General features: G+C 34.3%; 1 protein-coding gene across 5 annotated transcripts in view; it reads left to right on the forward strand.

The window, feature by feature from the left end:
- The first annotated feature begins 737 nt into the window (after positions 1 to 737).
- Positions 738 to 27724, forward strand: part of LOC136039861 (malonyl-CoA decarboxylase, mitochondrial-like) — a 50779-nt gene continuing 23792 nt past the window's right edge. Inside the window, exons 1-7 of one of the 5 annotated variants that reach the window (XM_065723821.1) lie at positions 738 to 929; positions 9257 to 9424; positions 13978 to 14118; positions 15352 to 15492; positions 21495 to 21650; positions 23209 to 23404; positions 25265 to 25368. In XM_065723821.1, coding sequence (XP_065579893.1) covers positions 9260 to 9424; positions 13978 to 14118; positions 15352 to 15492; positions 21495 to 21650; positions 23209 to 23404; positions 25265 to 25368 — 903 coding nt within the window. In that variant the 5' untranslated portion in view covers positions 738 to 929; positions 9257 to 9259. The other 4 variants (XM_065723839.1, XM_065723803.1, XM_065723812.1 and 1 more) reach the window with 4 other exon arrangements.

The following is a 27724-nucleotide window of genomic DNA, read 5'->3' on the forward strand; positions in this document are numbered from 1 at the left end:
ACTTTTTTCACTCATTTGTATTGGCGCTGGAATGGTGAGACAAGAAGATAGGGAACCAGGAGGAGGCTATGATTTTTTTTCAGGGCCCAGTCTTGGCTTTTGATGGTTCTAATCCTGAAAATAGCCTTTACAAGAAAAAGTGCCTATAATGAGGCAAATAACGAATCATGTATTACCATCAAAAGAAGTGTTATTCAAAGCCCTAACTGAAATATTCTTCTTCCAGAGCGAATAAACTGAGGTTTTATTTTTCCTTCAAAGTATAAGGTCAATTTAAAGTCACAGGTCTTAGGTCACTAATATTAGTTCCATTTATTATTGATATGTAAACCTAATAGACTTAATAATTTCTCAAAATGCTCAAGTTATATCGTTTTGTTATAATTTCTTTTTTAATGAAGGGTATGATTTGGATGTTAAATACGGAAAATTCTGCAACATTTCAAGCAGCAACATTCAGACTCTATGCCTTCCTCCCATCTTTGCACAAACTCAGCCAGGGGTGTGCATGGATCTTCTAGTAACCAGCCCCTTGCAGAATTTACTTCCTCCGTTGCTTTACTAAGAATCTGATAACCATCTAGGTTTTTTTTTAAACAAATGTATTCACTTGCTTTGTCCTTACCTTTTTTAAACTCGTATTACTTTTACTTAAACATTTGAACAAATTTTGTTCCAAAACCAGGTTATCAATCCGAACTATTCCAATATTCCTCAAAATTCCCCAGCGTTTTCATTGTTTGTATTGCGCAAGCGAATTTACGAGACAACCGGTGCTGACAGGCGAAAATTATGCAATATTGTCGTATAAATTTGCATGGGAGTTGGCAGAACTGCAAGAAGATCATTTAAGTTCAGTCAGAAAGGATTTTGTTTGCTGCTATCGTTAGATTTTGCTTTAGATGTTGTTGTGAGACATTTTTTATCAGGTAAAGGAAGACAACTCAGGCCTAGCCCAATATTTTAGCGGCTGTGAATTGCTTACCACAGCTAGGAAACAGAAGAGTTGCCTACTCTTTTGCATAAAAAATTTAGCTATCAATTTTTAAAATAATTCCTGAAACTGCTCATGATTTTGTTATTACTTTTCAGTGATTGTGCTGAATTTTGTGCGTCGCAAATTAGATGGCATACGTTGAGCAATAATTATAAATTAGCTAAAATATGGTCTATTTAAGAATTTTGAAAAATCTTAACCGTTTCTCTAATGTCATCAGACACAGTCAAATTCTTCCTGTATGACTCATTTGAACCCCATTTTTTAGGGTAGCTCAATTTAGGTAGCATATTATTATGAATATAGGAAGGGTTTGCCTGACATCGTCTGTGCTAAGGCTTATCATACCCTTCCACTTGAACTGAGAGGTAGGAGCTCCCTTGGTTAGATTAAATAAAAATTGAAATAGATAATAGACCTGTCATATAGGTGAATTCTAGGGCCCTCCAGAGGGAGAAGGAGTAGAGGTGGGTACTTTCAATAGGCTTCCTTCCTGGGACATAGGTCTACTTTAGCCTGTAGACTCATCCTTAAAAGTTTCATTTTCCTAACCTAACCCCTTTCCAAGATAGCCAAAAGTCACTAAAATAGAATTTTACTGATTTTAGTCATTATTGAGTATTTTTGTGTGTGTGTGGGGATTGGTGATTTACTCCTGGATGGAATGGTGGGGAATTGTAAGGATGATTTTATTGGTAGGGGGCATGGTTCTATTGAGGAGTGGAGGGAGAGCCATAATGTGTAAAAAGTTTTGAGGTGATAAGGGACTCAGCCTGCATTTTTGCATAGAGATGAGAGACTATGTATGTTATGAGTGTTAGTCTATATATATATATATATATATATATATATATATATATATATATATATATATATATTATATATATATATATATATATATATATATATATATATATTTTTTTTTTTAATAAACCCAAGTGAACTGAAAACAAATGAATCTCATCAGGAGATACATCCTGGTTCCAAGTAAGAATATCTAGGCCTACAACTAGCAAGGCCACTTGTTGCAGCATCAATTTCACAGTAGCATCAATTTACAAAAACATTGGGGGTAGTGAAAAAGTCACTTTTCAAAATAGTTTTCTTATGAAATGCCATAAAATACTTTTTTGGTTATAATGTTGAGCTCTTCTGAAGGAAATACTAAAATATAAAAAGGATAGTATCATTTGATTCTTCATTTTATGCTCCCCAAAGTTGAAAGAACACTTTTCTGACAATGCACACCCTCCACAACCCCCCCCCCCATTGATGCTCCCAGATACAGCCCTGGACTTTTCTAGAGTTTTCTATGTGTGATATTCTACTTGCAATAGCACTGACCTGGGCAGCAATGTCACTTTTGATGTCAGTCCTCAGCTGGGGAAGGGCTAGGGATAATCATGTTCTTTAAATCATTAAAATTATTTTAACCTTAAGAAAAGCAATGATCCTGGATACCAATGGAGGACACAGATCAACATATCTTCTCAAGTCTACACCAAAGCACTTAAGCTGGCTTAGAACCAGGTAGTAAGAAGTCCCTAGGACCCCCAGTATAAATTGAGGCTTTGTGTGATTCTTGGCCCATTGTGGTCACAACATGGTTTTACTTGGTGATGCTCTTCTATCAACAAGAGTCAAAATCCTGCACTGACAGTCCCAAGCCTATTACCTCTGATGCATTGTATGCATTATATTATATTCATGCCTACAAATATTATGCTACTACAGAAAGGCAACCCATAGTAGATGAATTAGCTAGGAAGAGGTTTTTCAGCTGGAATACGCCTGTCAAAATGGACAAAGCCAAGAAGAAGTATCCATTAATTAGAATCCTGTGTTGTTTACTAGGCTATAATTTCCTCAAGGAGCACCACTCCTTGAGTAGGAATAGAGTTGACTGCAAGGTCTCTAATCATGCAGGTACCTTGAAAGGGTTGAGGTAGCCCTTTACAGAGGCTGTTGTCCATAGATCCAAATCTTACCCCCTGCTGCAGTTGCCCTCCTATAGAGGATCCTCCCATGATGGTGTTCTGCATCACCATGCAATTTAACCCATTACTGGGAGAAGATTTGTAACTCATGGGACATGTAAACACAACAGTTGGACCATTTGAGTGGTTTTCTTCCTTCTCTACCTGTATTTATGACCCCAGGCAAGGGTGCCCCAGTTTCTATTATATATGGACAAGGTCCCCCCTTGGTCCATGCCTCCTATGGAGGTACCCTACATATCTGTAGGACATTCCCCTATCTCCACCCAGGGACACTACCTAATTAAACAATAGGTGCTATATATGTATCACTTATGCTGATCCTTTAAAAATAGGTTAAGTTTGTTTAAAGTGTTGTTATGGAACATGATGATTATAGCATATATTACAGGCTATACAGAGTGACATGTGAAACTACTTTTAAATTTCTTTTCTTTTGTATGCTATATGACTTTGATTAAATATTGAAGGAAGAATTTTCTGAGAGCCAAGTATTTAACCTACCATACTTAAACAGCAACCAGTTTACAGTAAATTCAATAAAATTCTAGTTAATTGACTTCTTGCTATTTCGGAAAGGGTTTAAGTTAGGAAAATGAAACTTTCAAGGATGAACCTACAGACTAAAATATGTCCTGGGAAGGTATTTTAAAGTACCCACCTCTACTTCTCCCTCTAGAGGGGCCTGAAATTTGCCTACATGACAGGTCTATACCTATTGAAATTTTGACAAAACAACATTTTACCTCAATTTTCAGTTACTAATTGCTTTTTCTCTGTCTTTAGTTCTGAAATTGCAATTCCTGTTATCTGAGTAGAATTTTGAGCCATATATATGTTGTTTTTTTTTTTCAAAATTTAGGCAATGTATTTGCATATCTTTAAAACCTTATAAAATTGAATTGAGCAAATTTATGAAGCTGAAAACAATTTTGTTGTACTTCAGTTAAGCAGAAGATCTATTTTGCAAGGTTTCACCTTTATAACACACTTATTTGTAAAGGTCATTAAAGGTCAGGGCCCTCTAGAGGGAGAAGGAGTGGAGGTAGTTTTTTCAAAATACCTTCTAGGACATACTTTAGTCTGTAGATTCATCCCTGAAAGTTTCATTTTCCTAGCCTAAACCCTATCTGAGATAGCAAGAAGTCAATCAACTAGAATTTTACCATAAATTCTATAGAGTTAGTTTTTGTTACATTGCTAAGTTATTAAGCTGGATGAATATACATATTGGGAACAGATCTGTAGCCCAATCTAAGAATCTAGTAAGGTATATCCAAGTTCTTACCTCTATTTCTTACCTTCTTTCAATGCACTGACTTTATGAACTATGGATGCCATTTTTGCGCTAGGTGAATAAAGCCTTCAGGAATGGATTTATTGGTCAAATTCAGGCATAGAAAGGTACTTTGGCTTCAAGCATCTACTTTTTCATGCTTGCAAGGTTTGATAAATGCTACAAAATGACCCCTTTCATAATACAGATTTGCTTAGAATCATACTCTAATTGTGGCAACTGCTTTGCCAAGGGAAATGCTCAAGAGAAATAGATGCTAAGCCAAACTTGAAACATCATTTGTGCAAGTTAAGATAAGGCTTCACTAAGTATTATAAAGTCATACTTGTTAAGAGCTTAGAAATACCTTCCTGGATCCAAATAAGCTGCAGGCTCACCCTTGAAAGTTTCATTCTGCTATTCAACTCTCCCTGAAGTGATTTCATGCTAGAGTTTTATGTCATATGTAAAACCATATTAAAATCCAAAGAATATCTGTGAAATGGCTGGTAACGCTTTGGTAATATTTATTAGAAAAAGTAATTCTTAAGATATAACTATATTGCCTTGACACATAGTATTTCATTGCCCTAATGCAGACATTTTTAAGGCAGAAGACTCTCATATTTTTTTTTAGAAAGTGAACTGGGTCTCCTGTATTAATTGAGAGACATAATTAGAATTTTGATTTGTGGTTAATGTCTAGTCAAGAATGCTCAGAGCTTGCAGAACTCACTATATGACAAATAAGTGAACGTTTTTAGTAGATTACTATTTTGGAATCATAGGTATTATTCTATAGAGCAGGTGAGGGGGGGGATTTTTTTAGTTATATGCTAAGAATGAAACAATAAAAAACTTAAAATATATAAAAAAAACTTTACTTTAAAGAAGTCTTGTCCCCTGAGACTGGTCTTTAGGCTGCCCAAATGTGTGCATTGCTGATTATATAAAGACTATGAGAGTTAAATTTGTCTTCCCCAATATGAGTTAGGGGTATCCTAAAATTCGATTTGAGCTAAACCACCAGGGTTGCAAATTTTTATTCACAGGTATGGTGTTTTAATACCTTTCTGGAATATGAGTCATACAAGATTTTTTATGTGTATAATTTAAGGACTGACAGTTAATTTGAGGAATGTACAAGGAACCTTGCTTCCTTGTACATTCTCTTTATCAAAACTTGACTCATCACCAGTATCTTGTACAAAATTTCAACTCACAATCAACCAGTTAAGGTCATAAGTGAGTAATCAATAATATTATTTTAGCTCATAGAATGGATGTTTAAAATCTAAACTCATAAAATATACATTTTATGAATTGTGTCGATATCCTCCAGAATCACAACTTCAGGGTTTCTGAGTATTTTGGTTGCAAATCTGCTGCAGTGTTCCATTATAGAAGTCAAGTATGAGATGTATTGAGCACATTCCACAAAAGGTGTTTGATTTCCACCAACTGTGGCATTTGAGGATTTTTGAGAATGCTGATTACAAATCTGAGGCTAACATTGCAATATATGCTGAAACTCAAAACTCATAGGTTATGTATTTTGCTAATGGAGGTTGTGTTACTCCTTATTGAGCATCAGGGCCATTGAAGAAAATTGAATCTTTGTGAAAAGAAACATTAAAGTTGGGACTGGAGATGCAGGGGGATCTTGTGTCCTTTTCAATTTCCTTTTTAATGTGTAAAGAGCCAAACCTAATCAGTATAAACAGCTGGGCCTATTACGCCCTAGTTCTCTTGCATGTCTCTGTGGTACTAGCTAAGATTTCAAAATTAAAATTTTAGACAGGACATTCCAAAATTTTACTCAGAACAGCCAAAAATTTCAGAAAATGGGCCCTTGGGGGGCAACTATGACCAGTGTTTTCTTAGGGGTAAGGACCCCAAATTATACAAAATTAGCCATAAAATATAAATTTTTCATCAATAGTTTTTTGTTTTTTTTTAAAGGTGAACATGACACACCTTGTTAAAGTCAGTGTCTTACAATGACTTATTATTTGTAAGAATGCAAAATAGAAGTTGGGATTATATATGCCTAATTTTGCACACACAGACATGTGTTATCTCCTTCAACTAATGGCAATCAATAGGGTATTAGCCGATGGTTCTTAAACACAGTTTGTGTGCTTTGTACTTTGTGGGTTTTTTGTTTAAGACAATCAGTACTGCAATGTTAATGACTTGAGATTTAATTATTAAACTTAAGTAATGCCTACTGGTTCATGAGTTGTAACTTTCATGAGCACAACATTAACATATGCGAAATTAGGCTGGACAATGATTCAAACCCTATTTTTGAAGTATTTTCGACTTAAGACAGTCATGCTCTGATTTGGAAGATCTTTGAGGATTGGTGTTTAATAATTAACAATCCCTAAATAGTCTCTTAATGATCATAAACTACACCAAAACTGTATAGTATGTCTAAATGTGCACAGTGGAGGTAAGGAGGAAAGGGTGATAGAGGGGACGCAGGCAAAATAAATCTGCTTAAGGCCTTCTAGTCATGTAGATTGAAATCCTTCCATGACTCAAATTTCAACATGGTGAGAAATGTCCACCATTTGCAAAACAAGCACTAAATTTCGTCTTTGTCATGCTTCAATTATATTGTGTTTGTCATACTGTGAACATTGGCAATGATTAAGATTGAATCATGAAAACTCTTTGGGATCATGATGTGACTGTTCTAAACCAAAAAACACTAAGAACACACACCCAAATGGTATTTTATTCCCACCAAAACTGATTCACAAAGACTTGTAATCCTGCTGGCTAAAGATACAAATCTGCAGTAATATTGCACTACAAATGTCCAGAATTAAAACAAATTAAGCACATAGTTCACAAATGGTAGAGGACATGTCAAACCTTGTTGAAATCTGAGTAATGAAGTATTCTCAGTCTTCATCGAATATGGTTTTGCTTCTATTCTACCTCCAACAATACGCCCCACCTTCAGTTTGGATAAGTAGACATGTTATACAACATATCATTCAGAGACTGTTTAGGTTATCGTTGTTACGATTAAATCGCAACCATTAAGAATTTTTAACATATATATATATATATATATATATATATATATATATATATATATATATATATATATATATATATATATATATATATATATATATATATATATATATATATATATATATATATATATATATATATATATATATATATATATATATATATATATATATATATATATATATATATATATATATATATATATATATATATATATATATATATATATATATATATATATATATATATATATATATATATATATATATATATATATATATATATATATATATATATATATATATATATATATATATATATATATATATATATATATATATATATATATATATATATATATATATATATATATATATATATATATATATATATATATATATATATATATATATATATATATATATATATATATATATATATATATATATATATATATATATATATATATATATATAATAAATACACATTTATAAATATTATATTATAAATAAAAATATATATATATATATATATCTGAGGCTGCTGAACATAAATATGAGGCTAATATTGAAATGAAGGCATCTAAATAAAAAGATATAAAATAGAATTCCTACAGTGGTGATCACGTCAAACCTTGCGGAAATATGAGTAATGAAAGGCTACATTAACAGGCTGCTAGTAACACCACAGACAATGTTCTAGGGAAAATTAACATGAGTCAAACTGTAACTGTATTACAGATAGCAGCATTCACTATTTTAGGCACGTACGCAGGAACTTTTTTCAAGGGGGGGGGGCCAAAACCTTCGTAACAGCAGATATAAAGTAGACTTTTTTTTTATTTAGTACTGAAAAAAGCACGTATATAGGAAAATACAGAATAACTTTAGTCTGTAGTATTGTAGCGGATGGGGGGAAGAAGACTGAAGCCTCAAAAGTGCGTTTTAGGCTCAGGGTATGTTCATAGCGATTTAGAACCAGTGATTAATCTATTATATCCCACTGAAAGGGAAATTTTAGGGTTAATTGTGCAATATGGGTGCTATGGGGGCTAGTTCTTCTATTGCAAAAATGTAGATTTTAATGGAAAATGATTGTTTCCAAAATTGATCCATTAACAGCTGTACTTTATCCCGAAAAGGGGGGATAAACGCTCTAATATCAAGGATAATTCTATTTTCCTGTGGAAATCTAACTCTCTTTACAAAAACAATAACAGTACAATTGCTAATTACTTCAAAGAGGGTAAAAAATTAGACAGAAAATGGGTTAATAATTGGGCAGTGACTTGACCGGATAATTGCATGCTGTAAAATCCCCCAGAAAAGGCTTCACACATGTATCTAGATTCTTAATAAATGTCCTACTTTTGACAGAAATACCAAGAAACCATGGGGAAATTAAACATTTCATAAAATTTCGGGGGGGGGGGAGCCCGATGCCCCCCCCTGCGTACGTGTCAGCGACTATTTGTAGTTTCCCACGTAATTGACACCCAAAGTACCTTCATTGAGCCTTTAATGATTTCAAAGGAAAAATAAGAAAGAATGTAACTTCTAACAAATTGTGACAATGTTTGCTGTTTCAATATTTACATTTGGTTTCCCATAAACAGTTCTTGCTATTGAGGTTTGTTATTGCTTTGGTTTTATTTATTCCCAGCATTCTTGGTCGGAACTCAAGAAATATTGCGAAATAAAACCGTGTATTGAAATATGAATTGAATTTGAGCGTAAAATACTTTTAAGAGATCCAACAATAAATCTACCAAATAGATACCTGCAACCAACTGGCAGTCTTTGGTTAGAGGTTCGTGATGCAGCACAAAAATGTTGGCCCTTTAATTGCTCCAAGTATAGGGTATGGCAGTCAAAGGTAAAATATGTCCATTCCCTCAAAGGCTTTTTTAATAATGCATGACCCTTCTTTCAGTAGATGGCAGCTAGTACCCATTTAAGCAACTTGACAACTGACAAGTTGGATGATGATAAAAGAGCATCCTACAATTTGGACACTATGTTGGAGCCAAATTTCAAGGTTGCAGAATCTGTTTTAAAAGATCTAGTCTCCTCCGAATTGGCAACTAGTTATTTCATCGAGGTAAATATTCTGCTTAAGTTTTTATTGGATTAGCTATTTTTGCGTTGGTAAATTTACACCCTTATTAAAAGTACAAGTACAACATTACGCTTCAACGCCAGGAACTAAATACAAGGTGACCTGAAAAATCTAAGAACGTGAAAGGCCTGGTCTCTTCGGTTCTTGTTTTTAAAAATAGTAAGACTGGTCCCTTTTTTTGTAAGCTGGAGGTGGATATTTTAGTTTTTTCCTCATTCAGCATAAGTTGTACAGTCACTGAGGTTTGATACACTTTTATCTTCCCCATTCAAAATCTGAAGACTTAACAATATCCCTCTTTGGGAAAAAGATGATATTGACATCTTTGTTTTGTCTCACTGTTTTATCGAGGAAATACAAGAAGAAACATTTGGAAACCATGAATCATTGTCTCTGCAATCTAGCTGGAAAAAAGAGTATCTACAGCTAATTCAAGAATTCTTGTTTTAGGCTTAGAGGTATTGCTGTCTATAACAAAGTCTATTTTGTATCATTTATGTAAAGTTAAGTAGAAAGAAGAAACATGAACAATTGGATTATCTATGTGAAATACAAGCTAGCTTTTAACAAGAAGGAACAAAAGTAACAAACACAATGCGGTATATATATATATATATATATATATATATATATCTATATATATATATAAATAAGTTGGGTGTGTGTCTGTGTGTCGAGTGACGTCATGTTTGTGTGTCGACTGACGAAATTACAGACCGGGACATCGGTACACAAATGACGACCGGGACATTCAAAGAGAAAGCGACCGGGACACAAGGAATGTTCGATTTGCAATCACCATCAACAAAGCACCGAGACACAAATGACGACCGGGACACAGGGAATATAAATGACGACCAGGACATAAGTAAAAAAAAAAACTAAAAAAACTAAAAAAAAGGTAAAAACTACAAAAAAAACTAAAAAGAAAAAATTAAAACTAATAAAAAAACTAAAAAAGCTAAAAAACTAAATAAAGTAAAAAAGAAAAAAAAAAGAAAAAAAACTGAAAAATAAAGGAAAAAAACAAAACTAAAAAAAAAAACTAAAAAGAAAAAAACTAAAAAAACTAAAAAAAAGTAAAAACCAAAAAAAAAAACTAAAAAGAAAAAACGGGGAAAAACACAAAAATTTATTTCATCATATACCAATTCAAAACGAATGTATATATAGACCGGGACACCGGGACACAAATGACGACCGGGACACAGGGAATATAAATGACGACCGGGACACTGGGACACAACTACAACGGGGACGTCAGGGGGCACAGGGGGATATATAAATGACGACGGGGACACAGGGAATGTTCGATTACCAATCACCATCAACAAAGCTCAAGGGCAATCATTAGAATCATGAGGTATAACTAAAAAACACTAAAAAAAAGTAAAAAACTAAAAACTAAAAAAAAAGACCAATTCAAAAACGAATGTATATGCAGACCGGGACATCGGGACACAAATGACGACCGGGACACCGGGACATGAGGAATATAAATGACGACCGGGACACTCAAAGAGAAATTACAGACTGGGACACCGGGACACAAATGACGACCGGGACATAGGGAATATAAATGACGACCGGGACAGAGGGACACAACTACAACGGGGACGCCGGGGGCACAGGGGGATATATAAATGACGACGGCGACTCAGGGAATGGTCGATTAGCAATCACCATCAACAAAGCTCAAGGGCAATCATTAGAATCATGAGGTATAGATCTGAATACGGATTGTTTTCCCATGGATAATTATATGTTGTATGTTCAAGAGTCGGTAAACCTGACAATCTATTTATATGCACAGACAATGGGACAGCGAAGAATGTTGTATATTCGCAAGTTTTACGTAGTTAAAAACATATATATATATATATATATATATATATATATATATATATATATATATATATATATATATATATATATATATATATATATATATATATATATCTATATTCACAGGTGGGACACAGGGACACAACTACAATGGCGCGTAACTAATTTGGCGCGTAACGACTTACGCGCGCAGGGTGGCTTGGGGGTTGGGGGCGGGGCGCAAAGCACCCCCACCAACAGCCAGTATATATATATATATATATATATATATATATATATATATATATATGTATGTGTATATATATATATATATATATATATATATATATATATATATATATATATATATATATATATATATATATATATATATATATATATATATATATATATATATATATATATATATATATATATATATATATATATATATATATATATATATATATATATACTAGGTGTTGGGGTGGCGCTTCGCGCCACCCCAACACCTAGTTGGTGGGGGCGCTTCGCGCCCCCCGAGCCCCCCGCGCGCGTAAGTCATTACGCGCCATTGTAGTTGTGTCCCTGTGTCCCACCTATGAATATAGATAGATATATATATATTTTTAACTACGTTAAACTTGCGAATATACAACATTCTTGGCTCTCCCATTGTAAATAGATTGTCAGGTTTACCGACTCTTGAACATGCAACATATAATTGTCCATGGGAAAAACAATCTGTATTCAGATCTATACCTCATTATTCTAATGATTGCCCTTGAGCTTTGTTGATGGTGATTGCTAATCAAACATTCCCTGTGTCTCCGTCGTCATTTATATATCCCCCTGTGCCCCCGGCGTCCCCGTTGTTGTTTTTTCCCTGTGTCCCGGTCGTCATTTGTGTCCCGGTGTCCCAGTCTGTAATTTCTCTTTGAGTGTGCGGTCGTCATTTATAGTCCCGGTGTCCCGGTCGTCATTTTTGTCCCGGTCGTCGTTTGTGTTCCGGTGTCCCGGTCTGTAATTTCTCTTTGAGTGTCCTGGTCGTCATTTATATTCCCTGTGTCCGGGTCGTCATTTGTGTCCCGGTGCTTTGTTGATGGTGATTGCTAATCGAACATTCCTTGTGTCCCGGTCGCTTTCTCTTTGAGTGTCCCGGTCGTCATTTATATTCCCTATGTCCCGGTGTCCCGGTCGTCATTTGTGTCCCGATGTCCCGGTTTGTAATTTCGTCAGGTGGTATTCTGTGTGGCACGACTCCGGCAAGCCGAGGACTGGCACTGTCTTCAATCTCTTTCGTAAAACAAAAAGAGAATACAAAGCATGTGTGGATGAGCTGAAAGTGAAGGAAGTAGAAACTGCTTCGGAAGAGGCTATCCGTGACCCACAAAATATGTGGAAAAAATTCAAAAGTAGTAAAGTGCAGTCCAAGCCATGTACCATGATACCTGAGGAACAGTGGTTAAGACATTATTCGAAGGTCTTCGGGTCTAAAGATACTCCCTTGGAAAATGAATATGATGAATCGCTTAAATCGCGTCTTGATCTACTGCTGAAAAAGAGAAATTTTTTTTTTTTATATCCGTGAATGATGTTTTGAGGGCTGTTCGCCAGTTAAAGCTTAACAGGGCTCCAGGTCTTGACCTGGAGCACCGGTGCTATTATTGCACCGTCTTCTTCACTCAAATATTTAGGTCTTCGGTACGGCCGAGATAAGAAAACTACAAGAACTCTTTGCCTTGATACCCTTGTGTCTAGCCTGCGAGTGAGCTATGCTAAACTAGTCCCGCTGAAGTATTCTTACAATCGGCAAATTTTGGCGAGGATGTACAGAGCAGTGGCATTACCATATGTCCTTTACCTTTCCTCGCTTTGGGAATGGTTCACAGAAACAGAGAGACTAAAAGTTAGGTCCGCGTTTTGTAGATACTTCAAATTTTTGATACGTATACCGCTATTCGAGAGAAACTCATTTCTTTTGAATAAATATCAAATTCCAGATCCCCGTGAAGCTGTGGCAGAACAGGAAACTAATGCTAGAAAAGGTGCCCTTAAGCACCTTTATGATTTCCTGCCGTTGCACGTCATACATGAGCTATGAATGTATATTGTGAATGTAATCTAATCGTTTAATCTTGAAGTATTGTTTTTCGCCTTTTTCTTTTTCCTTTTTTTTTCTTTATACTCCACCATGTTGTTGTTCTGATGGTGGGCTAAAATAAACTATCTATCTATCTATCTATCTATCTATATATATATATATATATATATATATATATATATATATATATATATATATATATATATATATATATATATATATATATATATATATATATATATATATATATATATATGTAACAAAATTACATTATTTTGGGATCGTAGGTAATATAAAGATGTCACTGAAGAAGAAATAAATGATAAGATTTAAGTTGTGGAACGCCATAGCCACCATACGCATTGCATGAGGGGAGATGGTGAAAATTCCACAAATCAACCTTTGGCTAGTAGTTCATACTAATATTAAACCTGCTAATTATCACCTTCTTAAGTTAGGTTGTGTCTTCCAAGACACCTTGTATTCTAAAATGTTAGCCAACATAAATGTGATTGTCTTGCTTTAATTTTCTATGTTAAGCAAATTTAACAATTATTATTATCATATTAGTTTATTCAGATTAATTTTATGTGATAATCCATTTTAGAAAAAAGTGAGAGAATTCTGCCAGTTGTACAGATCTTTTTCTGATGACCAAAAAGGAGCATTATTAGTTACTTTGTGCAGAAACTTTGGACTGGAGCATAAGAAAGTGATGTCAGCTGCAGAAAACCTTCTTCAAGAAAAGGTATTTGATTACTCCGCCTCCTCTGTATTTTATCACATCATTCGTTTTTTTTTTTTTACAAAAATTATTAAATTTAAATCCTATTATTTATTTAGAGAATTTCGCCTTTTACACATTTCTACCATAAATAAGCCACTTACAAGCCAAATCAATAAACTCTAGTTCGAATTCTTTGATGATTTAAGGGCATCCTGTTAACTTTTAAAGGCCATATTTTAATATTTTTAGTTCTGCGATTCTGAGTTTTATAGTAATGTCTTTGGGTGAAGCTTCTTTTACTCATTTAAAATAATATTTTTTTCATATAATTTCTGTGCGTTTCTTGATGGTTGATTTTTTATATAGTAATCAAAAGACCAGAAAAAATTCCTAGCCTAGTATTTAAATCCGAGACTTTTGACTTTATTAGCATAGGTGCCTGTCTCTGTAAGGGACGGCACCGGATGTAAATTTACTGTTAAGTAAAATCCTATGAAAAATAGTTTTGAATTAGGCCTACTTCTTCAAGAAAACCGAAGGGAGAGTTTTTTAACTTTGTGGATATAACATGCCAAATTTCGTGGCCAGTAACACCCTGATTTCAAAATCTTTTAATAGGTGCTTGTAGCTGCAAGCGCAAAGAAAAAATGATCTTAATTTTGAATGAATGAATGAATAATGAATGAAATGAATGAATCGAATTTGAATGAATGAATGAATTTTGTTATGAATGAATGAATGAATTTTGTTACTGATTGTAATTCTCTGTGCCTTATGTTTGAAAAGCAGAGAAGGAGAGATTCAATGAAGCTTAAATTTTATGATAAGTTCTTTTACCCCAGGGAATTTTATATGCAATAATCTTATTCCATACAGATAACGCTCAAGCAGGGCTGAGGTTGGTGCATTGAAGATTCCGCTTGGATTTTTTCTTTTATGGATAAGTAAAAAAAAAACTCTTGTAAGGTAAAATACCCTAATTTTGATATTTAAATGAAGCATTAAGATACACACAAAAATAGTTTAAAATATATACAAAAAAATAGTTTTGTGTGTAAGATACGCACAAAAAACTGTACAAATATCTATTTATGTCTGTGTTGGAGGAGTGTAGCCTTGGAAACAGTAATCTATTTTTGTTGAAGCATTATAATTTCTGGTGCCAAGCTGATATAAAATAACAATTGTGTGAACAAGTGTTTTGCCATTATCCATTATCCTTTCCTTTATGTTCATTGATTTGTTCGTTGATAGGAAGATAACATCATGGCCCTTCTGAGACTAGAAGAGAGGTTAAAAGATCTACTAAGCCCGAAATATAATTGGATTTTTGCACAAATTGGAAAAATTGACGGAGGTGTCAAGTTCTTGGTTGACATGAGAGCCGATCTGCTTGCAAGTCTTTATTCCATTATCTGTTATTAGTCTAATTTAGATAAGCTGACTTGGTTTAAACTTTTTTTTTATAAATTAATATTGTGCTATCGATAAATATGTTTCCTCTACTATCGATTATTTGTGCTACGGCTTGTTTTAGGCTAAGCAATTGATCAGTCGTCAGCATTGAGAGCAAAATCATTTAAGCAAAACGTGAGCATTGAGAGGTTGTGTGATAATTGAGAGGTTGTAAATTGACAGCGAAACTAACAGATTTTCCAAACTTTCCAGAAGGTACTGTCTTTCATTCATAAATTCCTGATTTCCAATTAATTACTAACTTTTTACCTAACGAAGCATCAGTAAAGAAGGAAACTGTGAATCAAAATGTTTTTACTTTTTTGTCGCTTCCATTAGAAATTAGTAAAAAAAAGACAATTTTTAAAACCTCAAAGTCGGTTGCTTAGATAGACGGAGGAGGATGGAACCCTTTCTTAAATGAGATATGACAGTCTATTTAGGAATTTGTCATTTTTGATTTTATATTCCATGCGAATGTCTGTTTTGTTGTTGGATCGGACGCCCCTCTACTATATCCAGCATTTAATATAGCCTTTTTTGTAGTTTTGTGCTTTTCTTTTTATAGATAAAGGAAACAAAAAATAAAATTTCCGCTGCGTATGCAGTACTTTTTCAACCTGTTTATCAAACAGTTCGTGGTAACGAACTATAAGTAAGAAGTGATGCGGCTCAATAGTAACCGAAACTCTAAGAAACAGAGTCTTGATAACAATAGATACATAAGAAGAATACAATTTTGGTGCTTATTCAAAATGTGTACAATTCATCAAATTTAATGGTACCCATCAGAAGTTACGAGCCTGAGAAAATTTGCCCAATTTTTGAAAAGGGAGAAAACACCCCAAAATATCAAGTGAGCTGAATGAAAATCACTCTGTCAGATTCAGGATACCAGATAACTCTATTGTAGAGGTTTCAAGCTCCGATGTACAAAAATGTTGAATTTTGAATTTTTGGCCAGAAGAAAGATCACAGATGCCAAACCATTGATCGTAGAAGATCGGGAGAGGGCTCATTTGATCGGAAATGAAAAGTTCTAGTGCCCTTTTTAAGTGGCCAAAAATATCGGAGGGTAGCTAGTCCCTCTCCCACGCTCATTTTTTCCCCAAAGTCACCTGATCAAAATTTTGAGATAGCAATTTTGTTCAGCATAGTCAAAAAATTTAATAACTATGTCTTTGAGGATGACTTAAACTCGCACAGTCTCCGGGGAGGGGCTGCAAGTTATGAACTTGGCCCATTGTTTACATATAGTATTGGTTATTGGGAAGTATAAAGACGTTTTCAGGGGGATTTTTCTGGGGGGGGGGGTCATTTGGGAGACCACTTCTTTCACATCTCCATGGAGGAATTTTTTTATGTGTGAAGGGAATGTTCCATGGAGGGGAAGCCGGATTTCCCAGCATTATTTAAAAAACGATTAGGAATTAAAAAAAAAGTTTTTTCAGCTGAAAGTAAGAAGCAGCATTAAAAATTAAAGCGAACAGAAATCATTACACATATGAGGAGGTTGCCTCCTCATCAATACCTCCCTCTTTACGCTAAGGTTTTTTTTTAATGCTTTTAAAATTGTTTTTTATTCGAATTAAACGGCCTTTGTGATCCAGGAGTCATTCTTAAATAATTTGGATGAAATTCGAACCTAAGCGTAAAGAGCGAGATATTGACGAGGGGGCGAGGCCCCATCATATACGTAATGACTTCTATCATTTTAAGTTTAAATGTTTCTCCTTACTTTCAGTTGAAAAAACTTGTTTTTTTTATTTAATTTGATTAAAGATCGAGTTGTTAACTGACATGTAGTACAAGTGGAACGAATTTAAAAGGGATTAGGGGATGCTTTTATTTACAGTAGTATAGTCTCTTTTAGGCCTATTAATTGTAACTTACTGCAGCACCTTACTCACCTGGAAGGATCTGTGCAGGTATTTGCCCAAAGGGAGCAGACTTGAAAACATACTTCCAGGTGAGGGGATTAAAGCTGTTTTTTTTTTTGTACAAAAAGCGTCGTTTTTACCGAATATTAGAAAATATAACGCTTTATGGATAGATAGATAAATATATAGGCCAGTGTATTTCAAAAGTCTGAAGGCCATATACACACAAAAATTTATAAAAAACAAGGAAATCACCAACTTGACAAATTAAAAATCTTGCAGAAATAGAATACAAAGCGATAAAATACCTAATCTAACGAAAAGATAAATTAATTGTGTTAACTTTTCCTTCTTTCTAAGCATTTATCTATTTACACACCAACACGGAATATTGTGGTGGGGTTAATACTTTGTAGAATACCAGGAAGCAGCAAACCAATCCTATGTAGATATTTTTCCCTTAAATCAAAGAGCACCGAGCACTTCAGGAGGAAATGGTCCAAATTTTCATACTCATCTTTACAAAGGGGACACAAATACCGCCCTTCAGGATCAGCTATCTTTTTGTCGAACAACTTTTGCCTGCTCTGGATTGGAAGGCAATCATCCATAAAACGGAATAAAATCATAGCCGGTAAACTAATTTTAAAGTAAACTTCCTCTCCAAAACAAGGTTTAGCCTGATTATAATGTTTCAATGTTGTAGAATTTAAAACCAGCCCTTCCCAATACTGAAATTCTTGACCCTCTAAGATAAATTTTATCTGGCTTTTGAAATCTGTTGGCAAATCATGGGAACCAAGACCATCATTCGATAAGTGAGGCATTTCCACTCTTTCTAGTAATGACTTAATTTGGGAAGGCCACTACGTTTTCAAACTATTATTCAACATGTGATCCTATGCCACTCTTACTAGTCTTATCTTCATTTCTGTTAATTAATTTCAACCAAAATTTAAGCATTAAAATTGACCTACGTAACTAAAAAAAAAAAAAAAACAGGCCCATATCAAACAATCTGTGAATGAGTTGTCTGATGTAGACCAAACACTCTTTTATAATACTGGAGCTGGAGCGACTCCAAGTGCTGTGTCGCTTCTCCACCCCAAATTTCTTCTCTATATGATATTTCTGGACTTCTAACAAAAATGGGGGTAGAAAGCTAAAGCCTCCACTTACCACTACATTACTTTTGTGGCTACGTATCTAATTTATTTCGTTGAGCGGTTTATGATAAGAATATTATTTTTCCCTTAGTCTAATCTATTGCTACTACTACTACTACTACTACTACTACTACTACTAACAACAACTCACCGCTGTGCTCAGCCGCCTGAGGCCAACACAGCTACGTACCCTCCTTCTCCATCCCAATCTATTCATAGCCTCCCTTTTTACACCCTCCCAAGAACTCCTCGTTTCCTGTAAATCTTTCTTACAGGAAATCCTGTACCCCAGACGAGGACAACCTGCTTTCCGTTTAGCCCTGAACGGTTGGCCGAAAAGGACATTCTTTGGCAATCTGTCATCCTTCATCCGCCCAACGTACCCTAGCCATCTCAACCTATCTGTTGGAAAATTTCTGAAACTTAGTCCTCTTAACATTAATTTTCAAACCTATTCTAGCACCCTGAACTCGCAAAACCTCTAAAAGTTCATTCATTTTGCTCACACTTTCACCTAGGATGCTTAAATCATTGGCATAATCTAAGTCCAGGAGCGTTTTTCTTCCCCATTTGATTCCGTGGTCTCCCATTGCCTTTCCTGTGCTTCTTAAGACAAAATCCATTAAAATGGTCCATATAAAGGGGATAGAACACAGTCTTGCTTGACTCTCGATTTAATACAAAACCAGCTGCTAACCCCATTTCCTACCTTAACCGCAGCAGTGTTATTCTCCTAGATAGCACTAATCACTTTAATGTATTTTGTCTAGTATACCATACAAGGATAAGACCTTTGCTAAAGTTCTTTTATTAACAGAGTCGAACGCTTGCTCATAATCTATAAAAAAGAGGACCAAAGTTGCTTGACAACTAAGGCAGTTCTCAATTCTTAGCCTAGGAGTGAAAATTTGGTCGACACTTCTTCTACCTTTTCTAAAACCGCACTGTTCTTCTCTTAAAACTTTGTCTACAGCATCTCTCAGTCTAAAAAGTATCATATTACTAAGTACTTTTCTATCCACAGAGACCAGACTAATGGCTCGATAATTACCCCTCTCACTCTTATCACCTTTCTTATAGATGGTTTGGTTAAGGTTTTCCTAAATCGTTAGGTACTTCCCGTTTTTCAAAAATCATGTTCATAATCTTCAGTAACTTATTTCTAACCTCATAGCCACCATATTTAAGAAACTCATTTATCACACTATCAGCACCTGGAGCCTTATTATTTTTTGATCCTTTTAGCACTGTCGCTAATTCTTCCTCACAAAACAAATCTTCCTTCACATCCTAGGTGTCACAAAATTTTTATTTTCCTCTTTTATATTTTCCTGTAACTCTATCTTGGTTTAGCATATTTTCAAAATGTTCTGCCCATCTCTCTTTAACTCTTACCTTATCACTAATTGTGGTCCCGTTCCTGTCTTTAACTGGAACAAGTCCAGATTGACTACTCCCTCTCAATTTATTAAAATGCCAGAACAATATTTTACTATTATGCCGTCTAGCTGTATCTTCCAGATCCTGGGCAATTTTATCTATGGCCTTCCATGCACACCTCCTTAGTTCTTATTTTAATGCTTTCTCCACTTTCTTTACACTCCTTTTGTTTTCATATGATCATCACTCAGATAATTCTTGTACAGGCACCTTCTCCTCTCTATTAAACATAAAGCTTTTTTACTAATATCCCTATCTGCAGTCCTAACTTTTTTCCCTAACACACCATCAGCAACTTCACAAATTGTTTTTGTAAAATTATCCCAACCATCTTCTACATTGTCAAATTCTAGTACACTACTAGATGGTAATCTTTACTTTTAATATCAATAACAGCACTCCTATATACACTAGAATCTTGTATTTATTCTGCCAGTCTTCGGTTTACTATAACATAATAAGGTTTGCTATCTTACTATCAATGAATACCATATTAACTTATGGGCCATTTTGTGACCAAACACTGTATTGGTTATGACTAAATTGTTATACATACAAAATTGCAAAAGTCTGTAGCCATTACTGTTTTCTCTTTCTACATCAAATGTACCTAGGTTGGGATACCATCTATTCCTATTTATACCGATCTGGGCGTTGAAATCTCCTAGTAGAAACATCATATTTCTACTTAGGACCCTGTCTCTTTACTCCTGTAACTGTAAGTAAGATTTATCTGAGTGACTATTATCTCCGTCAGTCGGTTCTACATGGGCATATAAGGGCTCTACAGGGTAATCAAGGAGGGAACCGATTCCCTGAGCTTTTTAGGTATGAAATCAGCAATTCATATTCTATTACTAATACCTTCCCAGCCTGAACAAGACTTAGCAGCTTCCTTATTCATCATGAGCCCTATTCGCTGTCTATGTACCCCACCCTTCCTGCCTGAATAAACAAATTCTATATCACCTAATGTCATTCTTCCTACCCCTGGGTTGAGAGTCAAAAACTTATATCAGCGTAACAGATCTTTGTAGTTCGCTGCCGAATATCCCAAGAAACTTAATAAGGCTTCCCTTCGTTTGAGATGAGGTCTTCTGCGAGCGTGCTTTCAGCATTTTGCTGAATCTGTCAAAATCAAGCGTTTTGCCTGTGCTCTGCTGGCACACGGACTAAGTGACTAAACTGGTACTATGTCAAAAGAATTTTTAAGGCTGATTATTCAAACAGAGTAGGCCAAAATCTCAGGAAACATCATCATGTTATGTAATACTACTTTTCTGATGTGAAGTATTATATGAGTTTAAGCTGCTCTGAAATAAAAGTAAAATAGAACACAGCGATAGTTTTTTCGTTTATGTATAAGAACTAATTTTCATTTTGGAGGTAATAATTATCTCGGGTTTAAAAGGGAAATTTATCATGGAAAATTTGAAACCTGTTTTATTTGATTTAGTGTTCAATATCCCGAGAGGACGGTGGAATCGACTTGCTGCCGAGCATGCGGTCTATGAATAACGCATTGAGAGACCTGTTGGTGCTTTGGTTCTCGGTGGGATTTCTCAATTTGGAAATAATCACATGGAAATCTCCTTGTGAAATGCTAGAAAAGGTAAGAAAAGGTGTTTTAATTTGTAGATTTATGTTTCAGACATCTCGGCTGCCATAAGAAAAGGTGTTCTAATTTGTAGATTTATGTTTCTAACATCTTGGCTGCCATAAGAAAAGGAAAGGAATATTATCAATGGTTGGGAAACTTTTATAAAAAGGGTTTGGCCTGTCTGTTAGGCTTGTATACAGATTTTTTGTGTAATTCTTGTTTAGATCGGGTGTGCAGAAAGTCTCTCTTTGAAGAAAGAGGAGGCAATTGTCAGGAATTAGCGCAGCAAATTGTGTAAATACTTTTTTGCCGCTTTCAGTATGAAAATTGACATAATGAAGTTTCTGCAGCGATTAGCATTTCCAGTCAGTGGAAGCCAGTCCAAGTGGAAATAAGTTTACTTGGAACATTTATCAATAAGCTTCACACAAGCGTTTTTTTTTTCGCTGAAATGTCGTGATTTTTACATGCGAATGAAATCCTGGATTCACTCCTTAAGTGCTTAAGCGATACTTGTGCAATTTGTACTTTTTCATCGTGAAGCTCTTACAGACACTGTTCCTAACTGGGTGTCGAAAGTGCCATTATTCTCTTAACCGCAGAATCAGTCTGAGATTTTTTTACATCGTCTTCTTGTAGACCTGTTGTATACCTTTCAAATCTCTTTATATGCAGAAAAGAAATTATATGTGATGTTCGATTGTTCTGGCCACTTATTACATTCAAGTTGTCGTCTCTAAATGAAAGACCATGAAAGGTATGTCAAGGAAAGACTTACAAAAAATATTCTTATGCACCCTATTTATAATTATTTAACAAAAAGGGACTTTGTAAAAATATTCAATAAAATTCATCGGTTTGATTCCTTCTGTCAAATTTTCCTTACGTTCACATGTATAAAGCATAAGAATTAAGCTTCTTGAAAAAATTGTAAATCGGCTCCCAATGTGCCTGGGGCTGTGAAGCGTTTCTAAAAAAGAAATTAAAATTATGTGTCTTCACTTAAAAGTTAACCACACCCCAAGAATGAAGAGTAAACTCTATTATTTCTAGATTTCGGCCTAAATGTAATATGACAAGAAGCATCTTGTTCAGAAACTGAAATACATATTACAACTGAAATACGTATAATCTAAAGTGAAAGGATCCAAATTTAAGCCATTGATTCCTGTTTTATAAGTTGGCTGCTGTTGTTTCTGTGAAGTTTTAAATCTTTTGTATTTATTTTGTGTATATATATATATATATATATATATATATATATATATATATATATATATATATATATATATATATATATATATATATATATATATATATATATATATATATATATGTATATATATATATATATATATATATATATATATAATATATATATATATATATATATATATATATATATATATATATATATATATATATATATATATATATATATATATATATATATATATACATATATATATATATATACATATATATATATATATATATATATATATATATATATATATATATATATATATGTACATACATTATTCTTTATGGACTCCGTGTTTCTGTATAGATATCTGAGTACGAAGCAGTTCATCCAATAAGAAACTGGACAGATTTGAAAAGACGAGTCGGTGCTTATAGAAGGTGTTTTGTTTTCACTCACAATGCTATGCCAAGTGAACCAATAGTGATCCTTCATGTGGCACTGACGGATAACATACCATCCTCGATGAGGGAAATTGTACAAACACCTAAAATGATGTCAGGTAATTAGTTGTCATTTTTGTAGTTTCATTTTAGCGATAATTAAAACTACCAAATGCAGCCTATTGGTCCTTGAAACTTAAACAAGTCCCCTAGAGCCAGATCACTAATGCCGTCAAGCGACACTCTTTCTGGTTATAATTCTGTTACACCACATGCGCTTTGTAGGAAATTATAGGCAAAAACATAAAATACTTTATAATGTGGCACCTAATTGGACCGTAGAATTTCAAAATGATAACTAGAATTTCGTTCAAGATAAAAGATTCTTAGGGTGGTTTGATTATTTAAGTTATTTTTATAAATCTGGACGAACATTTGTTGTGACCTTGCATTTGACCTTACAATTCAAAATATGTTTGATGGGTTGTGTATTTTCTGGTGTATTTTCAAGGTGGAATTTGATTGAAGGTAACCTCTACGAAGAAAATACCAATGCGCTAAAAAACGAAACAAATTCTGAAGGAAGCGGGCCCAAAATGTCTAATAACGAACATATGGATGTTTATTCTCTGTGCATTACCAGGCAATTCTCCCGGTCACTGCGAAGTCCTGGGGAGTTGTTATGTGTTGTCTGGGGCTGAATGACTTGATTCTTTGGGGGATATGTTTTTAGGGCCATAGGAGTTTCAAAATTGCGTTTTGGGGAAGATTGGGAGAGGGGTTAAGGATTGGCCCATTTTGTTTCCGACCTTACTGAAATTCTAAAGAAAGATAGCCTCTACAAAGAAGATACCAATGCGCCAAAAAAGAAACATTTTTGCAAAACATTTGCTGGACATTGAGAATGAGAAGATGGCAATCGCCACATATACACAATGGATCAAACTGCATCAAATTTCGTCAAAATGACATCAGCCAAAGATATACTGATTCAAAACGTTTTCTTAAATGCCGTGCAGAATTCCAAAATTAGCAGTGGCTCAGTGTACGTGTTGGATTGGCAGCTACGAAGAACGATGTCACTACCACCATTTCCGGTATTCGAACAGGAATACCACGTGAAGTGACAAGGTACTAGTCCATCATTTCTGTGATGAATCAGCCCGAAGTTGTATGTTACCCAGCAGCACTCTTGATTAACTGGATTCACCGTATATGCCATTGCACATTTAAGGTTAAAAATTTCATTGAAAAAGATGAACAACGATGCCGTTTGAGGTAAATTTTTGAGTAGAAAATTCAAGAGGAAAGATCTAGTGTTGCCTCCTGTTTAATGATCCAAACAGATATGCTGTTTGAATTCAGACGTTTAGTTTCTGGTCCCTCTCTCTTCTGCAGTGACCACAACAAAGCACAAAAATAATTGCTGCAAGTTTGTAGACTAGACTTCTCAGAAAAATAAATAGGGAAAAGACATGATCAGAACGTGGGTGTGTTTTAGTCGACGAAAAAAAAAAGAGGAAAAGGCAAACAGATACATCAGCATTGACTTCCGCTAAACCTTCTTCACTACTCTGAAAAATAAGAATGGAAAAAAATATATATGAAAGAAAAAACTAACCTTTTGAAGTAAACAGAAAGATACCTTATTTTTTTGTCTTTTCTTTATTTTTTGTTCCTTAATTTTTTGAGCAATGAGGATGGCTTAACGGAAGTCTGCCGAAATATCCGTTTTGTCCTTTGCTTTTTTTTCTACTGGTCGAAAGTCATTTTGGTTTTGTCTTTTCCTTAATTTCTTTTTCATTTGTGTTTTGTTTTCGTTGTATTTTATATATAGCCACTATGGTCTCCAAACGAGTTTCTATTTGTTTGAGCCCCATAGAGTCTTCCTTGATGAAAGAGGAAGATAAAAGTAAAAACTTGGTGTGAATTAAGAGTTTTAAAGGAGGTTCTGTAACTAATATTTTTCTTACCTTTAGTGGATTCCGTCATGTCGTCTACAGGTTTCAAACCCGAAGAAGATGTAAGGTCTTCAAACTCTGCTATCTTCTATTCGATTACTTCAACTCAAAAAGGACTTCAGGTAAGGAATTTATCTTTTACTATTTTGTATGTTTCTGTATAAGTCCTGAAAAACTGTTAAATATTAATGCTATTTACTGACCCTTGCATTAAATCAACATACGAACCAACTTTTTAACCATTTATCAATCATTGACAGCGGCCTACTACTTGAGATTTTGCGTACTTAAATAAAAGAGGAAGAAGAATGGACTCTTGTGTGGATAACAGTAAAAAGTTAACCGATCAAATGAATTCAGGCACATGGGGGTAAAATATTTTTTTTTGGTAAGTGTCCAGAGATAGGGGGAAATTTAAGTTGTTTTTTTTTTTTTGGGGGGGGGGGGTGGCTAGGGTGTACTTGTAGTACTAGGACGGAGCAGTAGACACATCCTGGAAAGCTACATATTTTACTCATAAAAATTAGTTTACCTTGGTGACTCACTGTTTTAATCACCGCTTATTTAAAACTATAAGTTTGTTTTTTCTTATAAAAGCCTTAGAAATCAATACAAAGAAGTTAAGGTCTGTTAAACTAGGACTAGATGAGGATTAAAACGTGATGGTAAGTAACAAGAAAATCGATCATTCGTAATTGCTTCACTAACCAGGGTGATGGTAAAAGCACAGATGAAGTAAGAAGTAGAGTAGCCAAGATGCAGGGTGTTTTTCACAGTTGAAAAAAGCTTGGAAGAACAGGGGGAGTTTGGAAGAAATACCTGCTTGGAGGGTTTTTTGCAAGACAAAGAGTTCGCAATACGGGTTCTTTTCTGTAATATATATAAATATCTATGTGTCTATGTGAAGGATACATGCCTGAACTTTTGAGTCGACCGTAATTAGTTTTAAAATGAATATTGTTGGAAAAACGGTGAGTAATATTTACAGATTATTTTTACCCCCTAAGCTTTATCATTTATGGGTTGTGATCCCATAAAATTTTCGTTAAAACAGAAAATTTTGCATCACGTAGTTAATCGTCGCAAATATAGTACTGTGCAAAGATTGTGTAAACTGTTTAAAACCCTTAAAGAAATTGTCTATAGAATTCCGCCAAACAATAAGCAAGTTTTTTTTTCATAAAACCACATTTTTACAGTTTTAAATTTAGTGGTGATTAAAACAGTGAGTAACATTCTAACATTTAGTAATCTTTTCTGATTAGGGGGGGGGGGGTACCCCCAAAACTTCCGGGCACAGATGAAAAAGAGGAGTAGATGAGCAGAAATAACAATATTGAAGCAGCCTGATTTATGATTATTTTATTATAAAGATGTGCTTCTATTCATAATTATTTGCATTAATAACATCTATATTAAAGTATTTTATGCCTTACCTCTCGACCGATTAATTCCGCTAGCAAGTATTGAAATCCATCTTTTTAGATTTTATCCTGACTCGGTTTATTTGTCAAAAGCAAAATAAAAGGCAAGCCGAAGCCAACCAATGAAATTCATTTTAATTTAAGAGTCTTGATGTGAAGGTAACAAAACTGCTGCCGAAGGGTTTTTTTTTAGTGTTGTGCGATAATTTAATTAAACGATATATCGATATATCAATATTTTTACTTTCGATGTTCTATAATCGATATACCGATTTCGATATTAATGGTCAATTTTTTATTCAGGTTAACTCTTGGCTTTGTCAAAGTTAAATAAAAAATTGTAATTGAAGTGTATTTTGCACAGTTTTTTTTTAAACTTTGAATAGTATAAAATCAAATAGTAAAAACAAACTTCGATTGTATAAACGAGTGTCGTAGAAATCCAGATTTGAAATTACTCGGGCTCAGGATAAAGAAAGATAACCTACTGGCTATTTTTGGCTATTCAAGATCAGCAACATGTCAATGTTTTCATTTGAGAATTGCTTCTATCTTTCATTGATTAAGTAAAAAAAAAAAAAAAAAAAAACTGAAAGTAAGGTTCAGCATTAAAACTTAACGAACATAAATTAGGCCTTTTCCGTATATGAGAGGGATGCCCCTCATATACGTTTTTTTTAGCATTTTGTAACAGCTTTTCATTAAAAAGTCAAAATATACCGTATAGAGCGAGGTGCTTAGGATATCTCTTTGGCCTTCTTTCATTTGAAAAAAAGACATTTAATTCCTAGACTTTTTTTCAAATTATGCCGGAAAACCCCTCGACGGGAAACTTTTCTGTAAATTCCATCCTCCAATGGAAAGTCTTTCCTCGGAAAATTCTCCCATGAAGAATTTCTCCCGCGGAAAATTCCCCCATGGAGAATTTCTCCTGCAGAAAATTCCGTCATGAAGAATTTCTCCCACAGAAAACTTCCTCATGGAGAATTTTTCCCGTGGGAAATCACTCTCCCACGAAAAAATTCCCCCAATAATTTTAACCTCTCCGGAATCT

Source organism: Artemia franciscana, chromosome 2, assembly GCF_032884065.1.
Source record: "Artemia franciscana chromosome 2, ASM3288406v1, whole genome shotgun sequence".
NCBI classification, from domain to species: domain Eukaryota; kingdom Metazoa; phylum Arthropoda; class Branchiopoda; order Anostraca; family Artemiidae; genus Artemia; species Artemia franciscana.